The following is a 16,615-nucleotide window of genomic DNA, read 5'->3' as shown; positions in this document are numbered from 1 at the left end:
ATACAAGAAAAAAAAACTGACATAAAAGCAGCCTCTCAAGGTGCTGTCCGTGGTGCTGACATTGTTGTATGAATGACTAATCAAAGAAGACCACAACATGTAAAGCAAAAGTTTATAATAGCTGAAATTTTCTAACCTCTAGAGGAGAGTCTGGTTCATCCAGGATGCTCTTTTCACTCTGAATCCTCTGCATGGTTCCTGTGGAACTGGGGTCCATTATCAGCACGTTCTGACTAGCAGCTCTGCCAAACTTACAGTCACTCTTTCTGGAGTCAGTGGTCCTGCACACCTCGTAGTTGTACACGTGTTGGAGAGTCCCTGTCCCCAAAGTGTCTGAGTAACGTGGTGGATAATATGGAATGACAGGCAGACTGGAGTGATACAGGATGCGAGACTGTCTCCACCTGTAGATCTTGACTGATATAATAACCACTAAACAGGTGATGAAGAGGAAGGAGACCACAGCCAAAGCCAAGACTAAGTAAAAAGTCAGGTTGTCATTGTACTCCTTGTCGTGAGCAAAGTCAGTGAACTCTGACAGCACTTCAGGGAAGCTGTCGGCCACCGCCACGTTCACAATGACTGTAGCTGAACGAGAGGGCTGCCCGTTGTCCTCCACGATAACACTCAGTCTTTGTTTGACGGCATCTTTATCAGACACCTGGCGGATGGTTCTGATCTCTCCGTTCTGGAGGCCCACTTCAAACAGGGCCCTGTCTGTGGCTTTCTGCAGTTTATAGGAGAGCCAGGCATTCTGTCCAGAGTCCACATCAACAGCCACCACTTTAGTCACCAGGTAGCCCACATCTGCTGAACGAGGCACCATTTCAGCCACCATAGAGCCTCCAGTCTGGACCGGGTACAGAACCTGAGGGGGGTTATCGTTCTGGTCCTGGATCAGGATTTTCACACTCACGTTGCTGCTGAGTGGAGGAGAACCTCCATCCTGGGCTTTGACCAGGAAGTGAAAGTCTTTGATCTGCTCGTAGTCAAAAGAGCGCACTGCATGGACGACTCCACTATCAGCACTAACGGACACATATGAGGAGACTGGAACTCCGTTAACAGAGGAGTCCTCCAGGATGTAGGAAACACGAGCGTTCTGGTTCCAGTCAGCGTCTCTGGCTTTGACTGTGAATATAGAGAGACCTGGTGTGTTGTTTTCTACAATGTAGGCCTCATATGAGCTCCTCTCAAAGACAGGAGGGTTGTCATTGACATCAGAGATCTGTAAGGTGAGAGTGACGCTGCTGGAGAGGGAGGGCACTCCCTCATCAGAGCAGCTCACTGTGATGTTATACTCTGATTCTCTCTCCCTGTCCAGCTCACTGTCTGTTACTAGACTATAGAAATTATTTGATGTCGATTTAATTGCCAAGGGCATGTTTTCATTTAAGAAACAATGAACTCTGCCATTTTCTGCAGAATCGGGATCTTGAACATTCATCATGGCCACAACAGTGTTTAATTTTGAGTGCTCTGATATTATATTTGATTTCGACATTATATTAATTGTTGGTTTGTTGTCATTTACGTCCATTACTTCAACTATGACTTTACACGAATCAGTGAGCCCACCATCATCACTTGCACGGATATTAATGTGGTAATTCTTAGCGTTTTCATAATCGATATTTCCGATTAATATAATTTCGCCACTATCTTCGTTTACCTGGAACACAGCATGGGCCTGATCTAAACTGCTGGTTAAGGAATATTTTATTCTTCCATTTAGTCCTGTGTCTGCGTCAGACGCAGCGACGCTGGTGACTGTTGTTCCACGCACAGCATTTTCAAAAACGGTTGCTGTGTATGTGGACTGAGTAAAAACAGGCGCATTATCATTTACATCCAACACGGTAATGAAAATACGAATCGTTCCTGTCATTTGAGGATCCCCTCCGTCAAACGCAGTCAAAACCAGAGCCACCGAATCTTCCTTTTCTCTGTCTAACGGTGTCTTTAAAACCATCTCCACCTTCTCCGTCCCGTCACTTTGACTATTCCGTTTTAGTTCAAAATTATCAATCGGGTGAAGGTGATATTTTTGCAGGCCGTTTTTGCCGACATCAAGATCGATTGCTCTGTCTAAAGCAAATTTAGCTCCTATCACCGCAGATTCGCTTATTTTAAATTCCACCTCATTCTTTTCAAAGGCCGGGGGGTTGTCATTTATGTCTGTAATCTCGACTGTAACACTGTAAAACTCCATGGGGTTCTCTAAAATAATTTGAAAATGTAACGCACAAGGCGTCGTCTGTCGGCAGATTGCTTCTCTGTCTATTCTGCCTTTTATGAGGAGGACGCCCCGTTCTTTATGTAACTCGATGTAATCCAAACTGTCTCCTGTATAAACCCGAGCTTTGCCTGATTTCAGTCGATTTACATTCAAACCCAAATCCTGAGCAATGTTCCCGACCAGAGACCCATTCGGTAATTCCTCTGGGATGGAATAGCTGACCTGCCCCGTCACAAATCCGAAAGGCAGGACCACGAAAAACAACAGTACTTGCCGTCTCATTGTTCTCTCTGAAAATCTCCTCGCACAAAGATGAGGTGAAATCATATTCCACAAAAAGACAGACCGGTGGTACGTTGAATGTTATGAAAAGACGTCAAAACATGTTAATCCGTGATCATTCGACGGCAGGAAAAAGCCTTATGTGCTATTCTCTATAAAAAGCTACGGTGGTGTGATCACCGGGTGGATGACTGTCCGTTTGCTCTCTGCGTGATGCGGTCGATCGTTATAAACGTGCACAGAAATTCGACACAATGGCCGACAGCGTCACTACGAGTACAAACTGATGTACTACAAAACCAAACCATGAACTCAAAATGTAAAAGACAATGACCGGTGGAGTTTGTCTGTGAATAAAATATGCGGGAATGCATCACAAATGCCATTTCATATTTTGTTTAACACACTCTTAATAAAAAAGACAGACAGACAGACAGACAGACAGACAGACAGACAGACAGACAGACAGACAGACAGACAGACAGACAGACAGACAGACACAGACAGACAGACAGACAGACAGACAGACAGACAGATAGATAGATAGATAGATAGATAAGGAGAAGAGAAGATAAAATAAGAGGAATTTAAAGAATCAAAACTTGCTTTTGTTACAGGCTAACTTTTGTGTTAGCCACTAACTCCATATCATTGTTCAGTAGACACCAGCTCTGTCCATGGTGCTGATTGTGTAATGAAACCTAATATTTTGCCTCTCATAAGATGTAGACAAGAGTTTATTATATTTTACTGACCCTCAACATTCCAAAAATGTTATGACACCAACCTCAAGAGGAGAGTCTGGTTCATCCAGGATGCTCTTTTCACTCTGAATCCTCTGCATGGTTCCTGTAGAACTGGGGTCCATTATCAGCACGTTCTGACTAGCAGCTCTGCCAAACTTACAGTCACTCTTTCTGGAGTCAGTGGTCCTGCACACCTCGTAGTTGTACACGTGTTGGAGAGTCCCTGTCCCCAAAGTGTCTGAGTAACGTGGTGGATAATATGGAATGACAGGCAGACTGGAGTGATACAGGATGCGAGACTGTCTCCACCTGTAGATCTTGACTGATATAATCACCACTAAACAGGTGATGAAGAGGAAGGAGACCACAGCCAAAGCCAAGACTAAGTAAAAAGTCAGGTTGTCATTGTACTCCTTGTCGTGAGCAAAGTCAGTGAACTCTGACAGCACTTCAGGGAAGCTGTCGGCCACCGCCACGTTCACAATGACTGTAGCTGAACGAGAGGGCTGCCCGTTGTCCTCCACGATAACACTCAGTCTTTGTTTGACGGCATCTTTATCAGACACTTGGCGGATGGTTCTGATCTCTCCATTCTGGAGGCCCACTTCAAACAGGGCCCTGTCTGTGGCTTTCTGCAGTTTATAGGAGAGCCAGGCATTCTGTCCAGAGTCCACATCAACAGCCACCACTTTAGTCACCAGGTAGCCCACATCTGCTGAACGAGGCACCATTTCAGCCACCATGGAGCCTCCAGTCTGGACCGGGTACAGAACCTGAGGGGGGTTATCGTTCTGGTCCTGGATCAGGATTTTCACACTCACGTTGCTGCTGAGTGGAGGAGAACCTCCGTCCTGAGCTTTGACCAGGAAGTGAAAGTCTTTGATCTGCTCGTAGTCAAAAGAGCGCACTGCATGGACGACTCCACTATCAGCACTAACGGACACATATGAGGAGACTGGAACTCCGTTAACAGAGGAGTCCTCCAGGATGTAGGAAACACGAGCGTTCTGGTTCCAGTCAGCGTCTCTGGCTTTGACTGTGAATATAGAGAGACCTGGTGTGTTGTTTTCTACAATGTAGGCCTCATATGAGCTCCTCTCAAAGACAGGAGGGTTGTCATTGACATCAGAGATCTGTAAGGTGAGAGTGACGCTGCTGGAGAGGGAGGGCACTCCCTCATCAGAGCAGCTCACTGTGATGTTATACTCTGATTCTCTCTCCCTGTCCAGCTCACTATCTGACACAAGGCTGAAGATTTTTTTAGATGATGTTATCATTTGAAAGGGCATATTTTCCTGTATATTACATACAACTTTTCCATTTTCTGCAGAATCTGGGTCTTGAACATTTAAAATTGTCACTACAGTTCCTGGCTTCAAATTTTCTGAAATCACATTAGTCTTGGACATAATATTAATGACTGGTTTATTGTCGTTCATGTCTGTCACTTCAACAATGATCTTACACGAATCTGTGAGTCCTCCATCATCGCTCGCTTGCACGTGTATTTCATGCTGCTGCGCCTTTTCATAGTCCAAACTTCCTGACAGAGACACCACGCCATTTTCCCTGTCTATTTCAAAGATAGCATGGGCATCATCAAAAGCGTTTGTTATAAAATAGGACACTTTTCCATTTGAGCCCTCATCTGCATCTACTGCACTAACTGTAGTAAAAACTGTGCCTTTTGGAGCATTTTCCATGATAGTGATTTTATATACTTCTTGCACAAACACTGGAGCATTATCATTAGCATCTAGCACTGAAATCTCGACACGTATTGTTCCTGATAGTTGAGGATCACCTCCATCCACTGCAGTGAGGATTAAAGAGAGGTGCTCTTGTGTCTCCCTGTCCAGATTTTTTTGTAATATCATCTCTACTTTTTTACTCCCATCTTGTTGATCTTGTAATTTAAGCTGAAAATTGTCTGTAGGTTTCAAAGAATAGCTCTGCAGGCCGTTAACACCGACATCAAGGTCCATAGCTCTTTCCAGCACAAATTTCGCTCCGATCACAGCTGACTCACTTATCCTGAATCTCATCTCTTCCTTTTTAAAACTGGGCGAATGATCGTTAATGTCGTTTATTTCTACCGTTACCGAATAGAATTCAATCGGGTCCTCGAGTGTAATTTGAAGATGTAAAGCGCAAGGTGTTGTCTGTCCACAGAGCGCCTCCCTGTCGATCCTCTCTTTCACAAGCAGGACTCCTCTGTCTTTATTCAGCTCGACGTATTCTGCATTGTCCTCCGTGAAGACGCGAGCATTCCCAGATCTCAGCCTTTTCACTCCTAATCCTAAATCCTGCCCGATGTTACCAACCACAGAACCTTTAGACATCTCTTCTGGGATGGAATAGGTAACCTGCCCGAGCACAGCGTTAAAGGAAAAAATCGTCATAATCGACAGTACTTGCCGCGGCATTGTCCTGCCCCACATAATATCCTCGATTAAAAAAAAATGTAATGAGATATTCCAAGGTGATAAAATCTTTCTTGACTCCGAATCATCCAATGAAATATTGTCTTCGTGCTTTTAGAATCCAAACAAGACGTTTATGACGCGCGTATGCTGCTCGTTTCATCCACGACGCTCGTATGCTGCACGACCGTCTCTTTCTTCCTTTTATATCGCAAACATGCAGGAAAGCTAGGTTGGCCAACAGCGGCCCTGAGAGTCCAAACACCAGCACTGCAGAAGAACAGGCAGCAGCATATTTATGAAGTGATCAATGCGACTTTCAATGCGACTGACAGTGATCAATCATTTGAAATGCGAATCAAAATTTTAGTTGCACGTCAGAATTATCTGGAGGGAAGATGTTAAATTATGTGTGGCTTCATTGACTGGAGGAGAAAAAAAGGACCCGGAAAACAGAGGACAAGATGGACAGAAATATTGAGTTGAATCATATTCTGCTGAAACTGCTGCTTTCATTTTTGTATGAATGCAGAAAACACAAGCATTTTGCACATAAATAATCTACAGAAAAGGATGGAAAAGTTTCTGAAAGTTGTTTACCACAAAAATGAATTAAAAAAAATTATTCAGCTGCACTGATGCAAAAGGGATATGAATTCTCTCACTTTTATTGACTAATTCAAACTGGATTACACCTGCAAACCCTGCACAGTAGATATAAATATATCACATACAGCCCATTCATCTGACAACCAGAAAATAATAATTTAAATCATATGTACCACTTCATCAGTCCAATCAAATAGGTATTTTCTTTGATAATGTAAGAGAAAACATGGCTGATGAAATGATAGAGTAGCAGCACACTCAGTCGTTGGATCACAATCTAAACTATTCTCAGATAAGCAGATAAACAACATGGACAACAAAGATTAAGCTGGTCGACGTATGGTTTTGATTTCTTTTCCAAAGAAATGTTGAGAACATTTAGGCAGCAAATATTCATTATGGACAGCAAAAAGAGAAATAAGTATGATCAAAACAGGAGAGAGGTCTGTAAAAATCCACGGCAGGAAAAGTTCAAGATTGTGGAACAGGAACTGCTCAATATGTATTACTTGAAAATATAAAGATTAAGGGAGGTTAAAAGTCAAATTTTTAAAGTGTGACTTCTATCAAAGCAACAGCAAATGCAAGTGTAATGAAGTAAAACAGACAACAACAACAAAAATACACTACAAAACCTCATATGTAAGAGTCCCAATTACAGGTAAACAATTTATGGACTACTGAAAATGGATTTCAGACTAGCGGTCAAAGATAATTCTGGCACCAACCTCGAGAGGAGAGTCTGGTTCATCCAGGATGCTCTTCTCACTCTGAATCCTCTGCATGGTTCCTGTAGAACTGGGGTCCATTATCAGCACATTCTGACTAGCAGCTCTGCCAAACTTACAGTCACTCTTTCTGGAGTCAGTGGTCCTGCACACCTCGTAGTTGTACACGTGTTGGAGAGTCCCTGTCCCCAAAGTGTCTGAGTAACGTGGTGGATAATATGGAATGACAGGCAGACTGGAGTGATACAGGATGCGAGACTGTCTCCACCTGTAGATCTTGACTGATATAATAACCACTAAACAGGTGATGAAGAGGAAGGAGACCACAGCCAAAGCCAAGACTAAGTAAAAAGTCAGGTTGTCATTGTACTCCTTGTCGTGTGCAAAGTCAGTGAACTCTGACAGCACTTCAGGGAAGCTGTCGGCCACCGCCACGTTCACAATGACTGTAGCTGAACGAGAGGGCTGCCCGTTGTCCTCCACGATAACACTCAGTCTTTGTTTGACGGCATCTTTATCAGACACTTGGCGGATGGTTCTGATCTCTCCATTCTGGAGGCCCACTTCAAACAGGGCCCTGTCTGTGGCTTTCTGCAGTTTATAGGAGAGCCAGGCATTCTGTCCAGAGTCCACATCAACAGCCACCACTTTAGTCACCAGGTAGCCCACATCTGCTGAACGAGGCACCATTTCAGCCACCATAGAGCCTCCAGTCTGGACCGGGTACAGAACCTGAGGGGGGTTATCGTTCTGGTCCTGGATCAGGATTTTCACGCTCACGTTGCTGCTGAGTGGAGGAGAACCTCCATCCTGAGCTTTGACCAGGAAGTGAAAGTCTTTGATCTGCTCGTAGTCAAAAGAGCGCACTGCATGGACGACTCCACTATCAGCACTAACGGACACATATGAGGAGACTGGAACTCCGTTAACAGAGGAGTCCTCCAGGATGTAGGAAACACGAGCGTTCTGGTTCCAGTCAGCGTCTCTGGCTTTGACTGTGAATATAGAGAGACCTGGTGTGTTGTTTTCTACAATGTAGGCCTCATATGAGCTCCTCTCAAAGACAGGAGGGTTGTCATTGACATCAGAGATCTGTAAGGTGAGAGTGACGCTGCTGGAGAGGGAGGGCACTCCCTCATCAGAGCAGCTCACTGTGATGTTGTACTCTGATTCTCTCTCTCTGTCCAGTTCACTGTCTGTTACTAAATTGTAGAATCCATTTGAAGAAGGTGCAATGTTAAAAGGTATGTTTCCATTTATCTCACAGTTCACTTGACCATTGTTATTTGAATCTGGGTCAGAGACACTGAACATAACAATAACTGTGTTTGGGGGAGAGCTTTCTGGAACATTCTCAGATTTTGTAAGTATACTTATTACAGGTGTGTTATCATTAATATCAATAATATCAACAATTATTTTGCTGGAATCAGATAGGCCACCGCTGTCTTTAGCTTCAATATCTATTTGATAGTACTTAGCTTTTTCAAAGTCAACTGCACCAAGTAAAATCACATTCCCATTTTCGTTTACAGTAAATATGTCAGACACGGTGTCCATCGTGCTGGACACCGAATAAGAAACCTCGCCGTTTCTCCCTTTATCTGCATCGGTAGCACTCACTCTTGTGAGTATTGTCCCTTTCTGCGAATTTTCTGCGAGTGCAGCTTTATATACGGGCTGCATAAAAACAGGTGCGTTGTCGTTTACATCAAGCACGGTCACGGAAATCCTCACAGTTCCAGACATCTGAGGCTCTCCCCCGTCCACAGCCGTCAGCAGCAGCGAAATCTCTTCCTCTTTTTCTCGGTCCAGCGGCGTGTGCAACACCATTTCTACCCTGTTATTGCCATCTGCGTGGTGCTGCATCCTGAGCTGAAAATGATTCGTGGGTTTCAGGCTGTAATTTTTCAGGCCATTGACGCCAATATCTGCATCCACCGCTCGGTCTAAAACAAATTTCGAGCCCGTAACAGCAGATTCGCTAATTTCGAACCTCTTCTCGTCGTTTTTAAAAACGGGGCTGTTGTCGTTAATGTCAGTAATCTCGACTGTTATCCGAAATAGCTCCATTGGGTTTTCGAGAATGATTTGAAGATGCAAAGCACAAGGCGTCGTCTGTTTGCAGAGCGTCTCTCTGTCAATGCGATCTTTAACGAGCAGGACTCCTCTGTCTCGGTTCAACTCGATGTATTCTGCGCTGTCGCCAGTAAATATTCGCGCTTTACCCGATTTCAGTCGTTTCACATCCAAACCTAAATCTCGTGCTATGTTCCCCAGTACGGAACCTTTTGGCATTTCCTCTGGGATAGAGTAACTGACTTGACCAAGAACGGAATCAAGCGAGAAAAGCATGGTGAAAAAAAATACTTGCCGTCTCATTGTTCTGTTCAATAGCACCGTTAGATCACAAAGGGTGTTAAAATCAGTCTCAAAATCTTAACGTTGCCAAGTGACGACAATCCAAATGAGAAAAATAGTATTAGAATCCACAATTTGTAATAGATAGTCCGTTTGTTAAAGGCAGTCATCCAGGAGACACCATGTCCACGAACACCCTTCTTTCTTTTCTTTTTCAGTAATAACGTCACGACAAGGGAGGATGCGATTATAAAGGAGGTGAAAACATCTAGTGGTAGTCTAACAGCGGCCCACAGAGTTGAAACCCAGTTACTGCAAGCAGGGTTCGACAAGTCGAGTCAGACTTATTGAAATCGAAGAATCAAAAGAGAGAGAGAAAATCTGTCTACTGTTAAAACTTAAAAACTACAGAGCTGAAAATATTTTACATCATAAATGGTGTCAGGAAACTTCATAAATAAAAACAAAGGTTCACTTGACAGAACTTGTCAGGAAAGAGTCTCTCACAATGATTTGCCTCTGTCCGCGGTGCTGAAAACAGGCTGTAAGCCCCCACACCCCACCCCACACACACACAAGCGAGCACAACCCCCCCCCCCACCCCACACACACACAAGCGAGCACAACCCCCCCCCCCCCCCCCGCCAACACACACACACACACACACACTGAACTGCAGTAGCAACAAGAAGCAATTAAGCAAACAAGCAAAGTAAAAAAAAAAACAAAAAAACAAGTACATATGTAACATGAGTTTATCTAACCTCTAGAGGAGAGTCTGGTTCATCCAGGATGCTCTTTTCACTCTGAATCCTCTGCATGGTTCCTGTAGAACTGGGGTCCATTATCAGCACGTTCTGACTAGCAGCTCTGCCAAACTTACAGTCACTCTTTCTGGAGTCAGTGGTCCTGCACACCTCGTAGTTGTACACGTGTTGGAGAGTCCCTGTCCCCAAAGTGTCTGAGTAACGTGGTGGATAATATGGAATGACAGGCAGACTGGAGTGATACAGGATGCGAGACTGTCTCCACCTGTAGATCTTGACTGATATAATAACCACTAAACAGGTGATGAAGAGGAAGGAGACCACAGCCAAAGCCAAGACTAAGTAAAAAGTCAGGTTGTCATTGTACTCCTTGTCGTGAGCAAAGTCAGTGAACTCTGACAGCACTTCAGGGAAGCTGTCGGCCACCGCCACGTTCACAATGACTGTAGCTGAACGAGAGGGCTGCCCGTTGTCCTCCACGATAACACTCAGTCTTTGTTTGACGGCATCTTTATCAGACACTTGGCGGATGGTTCTGATCTCTCCATTCTGGAGGCCCACTTCAAACAGGGCCCTGTCTGTGGCTTTCTGCAGTTTATAGGAGAGCCAGGCATTCTGTCCAGAGTCCACATCAACAGCCACCACTTTAGTCACCAGGTAGCCCACATCTGCTGAACGAGGCACCATTTCAGCCACCATAGAGCCTCCAGTCTGGACCGGGTACAGAACCTGAGGGGGGTTATCGTTCTGGTCCTGGATCAGGATTTTCACGCTCACGTTGCTGCTGAGTGGAGGAGAACCTCCATCCTGGGCTTTGACCAGGAAGTGAAAGTCTTTGATCTGCTCGTAGTCAAAAGAGCGCACTGCATGGACGACTCCACTATCAGCACTAACGGACACATATGAGGAGACTGGAACTCCGTTAACAGAGGAGTCCTCCAGGATGTAGGAAACACGAGCGTTCTGGTTCCAGTCAGCGTCTCTGGCTTTGACTGTGAATATAGAGAGACCTGGTGTGTTGTTTTCTACAATGTAGGCCTCATATGAGCTCCTCTCAAAGACAGGAGGGTTGTCATTGACATCAGAGATCTGTAAGGTGAGAGTGACGCTGCTGGAGAGGGAGGGCACTCCCTCATCAGAGCAGCTCACTGTGATGTTATACTCTGATTCTCTCTCCCTGTCCAGCTCACTGTCTGTTACTAATCTATAGAAATTATTTGTAGAAGGCTTTAGAGTGAAGGGTATGTTGTCATTTATAAAGCACTTCACTGCTCCATTCTCTCCAGAGTCCTTGTCTTCGATATTAATCATGGTCACAACAGTATCTTTTTCAGCATCTTCTGATATCGAAGATGACCTTGATAATATGTCAATTTGAGGCCTGTTATCATTCATATCTTGCACATCAACAATTAATTTGCAAGAATCTGTGAGCCCTCCATGGTCACTAGCAAGCAAATTTATTTGATACTTTCGTGATTTTTCAAAATCAATGTTTGCTATTAAAGTAACTTCACCGTTTTCCTCATTTACTTTAAAAAGCTTGCTGACATCATCTAACGTATTTGTGATTGAATAAGTGATTTTGCTGTGAGCACCGTCATCTGCATCTGAAGCTGTTACTGTAGCAACAACTGTGCCTTTAGGTGCATTTTCAGTAACTGTTGATTTATAGGTTGACTGAGTAAAAACAGGAGCATTATCATTGGCGTCTAACACTGTAATGATAATTAACATTGTTCCTGACATGCGCGGTTCTCCTCCATCCACAGCCGTCAGCACAAGCGATATCTGCTCCTGCTTCTCTCTGTCTAAAGGCTTCTGCAGCACCATCTCGACGATCTGATTTCCGTCTGCGCTATTCTGCAGTTTCAGGGCAAAATTATCTGTTGGTTTCAATTCGTATTTTTCAAGATCATTGACGCCAACATCAAGATCAACGGCCCGTTTGAGCACAAATTTTGAACCGAGCGTAGCCGACTCACTAATCCTGAATTTCATTTCGTCCTTTTCAAAGGTCGGTGCGTTGTCATTGATGTCAGTGATTTCGATGGTGACTGTGTACAGTTCCATCGGGCTCTCTAAAATCACCTGGAAATGTAAAGCGCACAGCGTCGTCTCGGCGCACAGCGCCTCTCTGTCGATCCTGTCTCTCACCAGGAGGACTCCTCTTTCTCTGTTCAGCTCGATGTACTCGCCGCTGTCTCGCGTATAAATCCGAGCTTTACCAGCGACCAAACGTTTGGGCTGTAAACCTAAATCATGCGCGATGTTTCCCACCAGAGATCCTTTCGCCATTTCCTCCGGAATAGAGTAGCTGACCTGCCCCATCACGGAGCCGACGGAGAGGATGCAGACCAGCTGCAGCACTTGCCTTTTCATTGTTCGAATCAGGTTGATTTCGATTCGATTCAGAGTGTTTGGATTCCTTATTCCATGCAACGTCCCATCTCTTATCATCAAACAAACGCAAATATAATCCGGAAAAAGACAGAAAGCTCCAAAGACAGACGTCTTATTGATCAAAAATCCACCCGACACGACTCTCCGTTCGTTCCCGTCGTGTTCTGTCTTTATTATGTCAACGTTTCATGGGAAGTACTGCTGCAAACTACAGTTTGCCTGTGACTATCTGGTCAACAGCGTCCCTCAGAGTTCACTGTGAAAAACTGCACAAATCCAAAGTAATTGGTTTTCGACTGAGGAGACTGGTTGTGGTATTTTTGTCAGACAAGAGAAATGGATTTCATCCAACATAAAGTGAATATATTATGAATTATTTAAATAAAAATCAAAAAGGAAGTCACTGTACAAGCATGCTTTAATTGTGCAAAAGTGGGGATTCATTTGGCCCATTGTCCTGTCATATTTTAATTGTGAATTTACTTATAATAAAGGAGCGTAAACAAGCAGAATATTGAAATCATCCGAGAAAAACAGCAACAGTCTAAATGGCATCAGATACAAAATATAGAAAATATGTTGCCATTTGAATTACTGTGCAAGCCACAAATATATAGTGAACGGCACCATAAGAACCTTGAAATTAACTAATTAAGGATTAAATTTAGGCATAAATTCCTTTCACTCAGGACAATGACAAATATTAAAGTGAAATGGTTCATCAAGACTCTTAAAATAATATAACAACGAGCATAGAGCTTTAAAAGAACTAAAAAAGCAAAAAGGTGCAATAGCAACTTAGGAACCACCATTAATATTCATATATACATATATAAAAGCTAAGACATGCTTCCTGGACTAAATGGACACAAACACAAATGTGGAGCGATCTGTGGAATGTGAGGATGACACAGAATTGATTGTTCTGATCATATATTTAAACGATATTGACAAAACAGTGGAAAATTGGCTAAAATTGGCATTTAAAATTTTCTAACCTCTAGAGGAGAGTCTGGTTCATCCAGGATGCTCTTCTCACTCTGAATCCTCTGCATGGTTCCTGTAGAACTGGGGTCCATTATCAGCACGTTCTGACTAGCAGCTCTGCCAAACTTACAGTCACTCTTTCTGGAGTCAGTGGTCCTGCACACCTCGTAGTTGTACACGTGTTGGAGAGTCCCTGTCCCCAAAGTGTCTGAGTAACGTGGTGGATAATATGGAATGACAGGCAGACTGGAGTGATACAGGATGCGAGACTGTCTCCACCTGTAGATCTTGACTGATATAATAACCACTAAACAGGTGATGAAGAGGAAGGAGACCACAGCCAAAGCCAAGACTAAGTAAAAAGTCAGGTTGTCATTGTACTCCTTGTCGTGTGCAAAGTCAGTGAACTCTGACAGCACTTCAGGGAAGCTGTCGGCCACCGCCACGTTCACAATGACTGTAGCTGAACGAGAGGGCTGCCCGTTGTCCTCCACGATAACACTCAGTCTTTGTTTGACGGCATCTTTATCAGACACTTGGCGGATGGTTCTGATCTCTCCATTCTGGAGGCCCACTTCAAACAGGGCCCTGTCTGTGGCTTTCTGCAGTTTATAGGAGAGCCAGGCATTCTGTCCAGAGTCCACATCAACAGCCACCACTTTAGTCACCAGGTAGCCCACATCTGCTGAACGAGGCACCATTTCAGCCACCATGGAGCCTCCAGTCTGGACCGGGTACAGAACCTGAGGGGGGTTATCGTTCTGGTCCTGGATCAGGATTTTCACGCTCACGTTGCTGCTGAGTGGAGGAGAACCTCCATCCTGAGCTTTGACCAGGAAGTGAAAGTCTTTGATCTGCTCGTAGTCAAAAGAGCGCACTGCATGGACGACTCCACTATCGGCACTAACGGACACATATGAGGAGACTGGAACTCCGTTAACAGAGGAGTCCTCCAGGATGTAGGAAACACGAGCGTTCTGGTTCCAGTCAGCGTCTCTGGCTTTGACTGTGAATATAGAGAGACCTGGTGTGTTGTTTTCTACAATGTAGGCCTCATATGAGCTCCTCTCAAAGACAGGAGGGTTGTCATTGACATCAGAGATCTGTAAGGTGAGAGTGACGCTGCTGGAGAGGGAGGGCACTCCCTCATCAGAGCAGCTCACTGTGATGTTATACTCTGATTCTCTCTCCCTGTCCAGCTCACTGTCTGTTACCAGAGTATGAAAATTACTTGATGATGTTTTTAAAATAAAAGGTATATTTTCAGTTACAGAACACTGCACTTTGCCATTTTCACCAGTATCTTTGTCCTCAACATTAATCATCGTCACAACAGTTCCGATTTTAGCATCTTCTGATATCACATTAGACTTTGACATGATGTTAATTTCAGGCTTGTTGTCATTTACATCTCTCACATCAACAATTAATTTACAAGAATCTGTCAGCCCTCCCTCATCACTTGCACGTAAATCTATTTCAAATCTTTTTGACTCCTCATAATTCAAATTTCCAAACAAACTTACTTCACCGTTTTCTTCATTTACTTGAAAAAGCTTGCTGACATCATCGAACGCATTTGTCATTGAATAAGTGATTTTATTATTACTACCGTCATCTGCATCTGAGGCTGTTACTGTAGCAACAACTGTGCCCTTCGCTGAATTCTCAGTCACAACGGTTTTATATGTTGACTGAGTAAAAACAGGAGCATTATCATTAACGTCTAACACTGTAATGATAATTAACATTGTTCCTGACATGCGCGGTTCTCCTCCATCCACAGCCGTCAGCACAAGCGATATCTGCTCCTGCTTCTCTCTGTCTAAAGGCTTCTGCAGCACCATCTCGACGTTTTTATTGCCATCTGCGTTTTTTTGCAGTTTCAAAACAAAATTATCTGTTGGTTTTAATTCATATCTGTCAATATCATTAACACCTACATCAAGATCTATAGCCTTTTCCAGCACAAATTTAGCTCCGGTGATCGCCGACTCACTTATTTTGAAGGTTATTTCGGCTTTTCCAAAAGCTGGAGCATGATCGTTAATGTCTGTGATTTGGACGGTAACAGTGTAAAATTCCATCGGGTTTTCTAAAATAATCTGAAAATGTAAAGCGCATGGCGTCGTCTTCCTGCACAGCGCCTCTCTGTCGATTCTCTCCTTCACCAGGAGGACTCCTCTTTCTCTGTTCAGCTCGATGTACTCGCCGCTGTCTCGCGTATAAATCCGAGCTTTACCAGCAGTCAACCGCTTTGGTTCCAAACCCAGATCTTGAGCTATGTTTCCCACCAGAGATCCTTTCGACATTTCCTCTGGAATTGTATAACTGACCTGAGCGCACACGCAGCCAAAAGAAACAAGAGCTATAAAGAACAACGCCGGTCCTTCCATTGTTCTCTCCGTGAATTAATCCTGCAGAGTTCCGCAATTCCGATATTTATTCCATATCATTAAATCGATAGTCCAACAGTCAGCTCCGCAGATTTGAATTCACGAGACTGAAAGTCGATTTGTGCCGCCTGATTTTCACTATTCAACACAAAATGTCGGCTCGCTCTTGTCGTCTTCTCTTTAAATGATGATGCTACATGGGAGGTTCTGCTGTCAGTATCAGCCACGGACACGCTGGCCAACAGCGGCCCTGTGAGTTCATTACACAACACTGCAGACAGAGCCTCTGCACTCCTCCGAACTGAGAAATGTATCCATCCATTTCCGACCGCTTTTCCTTTATCGGTGTCGCTGGTGCACGAATAAATAAATGAGTAAACCTGTTTACCTATTTTGACAGTAGAGACAATGCAAAGCTCAGTTTTCTGTTTTTCATGATAATATTGATAATCATGGAAACAAAAGACGTCAAAAACTGCATGAAAGCAAAGAAAATATATTTCGGATGAAGTGAAAGAGAGGAAAAATCTACAAAGCAAAAATAAAATATTCAAACTGCAAAATGAATGAAAATATCCACGTAGAGTTTTGCTCTCCATGGTGCTGAAATACTTGGCTCACACAAAAGGGAACAAAAAGGTGTTTGAGCTAATAAATGCTGCACAATAGTGTTA

The 16,615-nt window shown here is 43.9% G+C and overlaps 4 protein-coding genes across 15 annotated transcripts in view; all 4 read right to left on the bottom strand.

Annotated features, from left to right (window-relative positions):
* LOC130531666 (protocadherin gamma-C3-like) overlaps positions 1-16,615 on the bottom strand; it is a 235,825-nt gene that overhangs the window by 59,342 nt on the left and 159,868 nt on the right. For 2 of the 12 annotated variants that reach the window (XM_057043775.1, XM_057043779.1), the window contains exon 1: positions 13,557-16,117. The exons of 8 other annotated variants lie outside the window; for them this stretch is intronic. In XM_057043775.1, coding sequence (XP_056899755.1) covers positions 13,557-15,941 — 2,385 coding nt within the window. In that variant the 5' untranslated portion in view covers positions 15,942-16,117. Of the gene's footprint in view, positions 1-7,027; positions 9,609-13,556; positions 16,118-16,615 lie in introns of those variants that run through there. 2 more of the 12 variants (XM_057043776.1, XM_057043780.1) reach the window with 1 other exon arrangement.
* Positions 18-2,726, bottom strand: LOC130531680 (protocadherin gamma-A11-like). The gene has a single exon (XM_057043799.1). It carries the CDS (start codon positions 2,564-2,566, stop codon positions 113-115), a length of 2,454 nt encoding a protein of 817 aa, XP_056899779.1. The 5' UTR covers positions 2,567-2,726; the 3' UTR covers positions 18-112.
* Positions 3,264-5,879, bottom strand: LOC130531693 (protocadherin beta-16-like). Its single transcript, XM_057043810.1, has one exon. The coding sequence runs from the start codon at positions 5,706-5,708 to the stop codon at positions 3,279-3,281; it is 2,430 nt and encodes an 809-aa protein (XP_056899790.1). The 5' UTR covers positions 5,709-5,879; the 3' UTR covers positions 3,264-3,278.
* On the bottom strand, positions 10,056-13,546 carry LOC130531676 (protocadherin gamma-A2-like). Its single transcript, XM_057043796.1, has one exon. It carries the CDS (start codon positions 12,613-12,615, stop codon positions 10,144-10,146), a length of 2,472 nt encoding a protein of 823 aa, XP_056899776.1. The 5' UTR covers positions 12,616-13,546; the 3' UTR covers positions 10,056-10,143.

The sequence above is a fragment of the Takifugu flavidus genome, chromosome 9 (genome assembly GCF_003711565.1).
Source record: "Takifugu flavidus isolate HTHZ2018 chromosome 9, ASM371156v2, whole genome shotgun sequence".
Taxonomy (NCBI): Eukaryota; Metazoa; Chordata; class Actinopteri; order Tetraodontiformes; family Tetraodontidae; genus Takifugu; species Takifugu flavidus.
Note: the sequence above shows the minus strand (reverse complement) of the source record. Positions and strands in the feature narration are given on the sequence as shown.

Excerpts from the sequence above, each read along its gene's own strand:
- LOC130531693 (XM_057043810.1), bottom strand. The coding sequence starts at position 5,708 with ATGTGGGGCAGGACAATGCCGCGGCAAGTACTGTCGATTATGACGATT.
- LOC130531676 (XM_057043796.1), bottom strand. The coding sequence starts at position 12,615 with ATGATAAGAGATGGGACGTTGCATGGAATAAGGAATCCAAACACTCTG.
- LOC130531680 (XM_057043799.1), bottom strand. The coding sequence starts at position 2,566 with ATGATTTCACCTCATCTTTGTGCGAGGAGATTTTCAGAGAGAACAATG.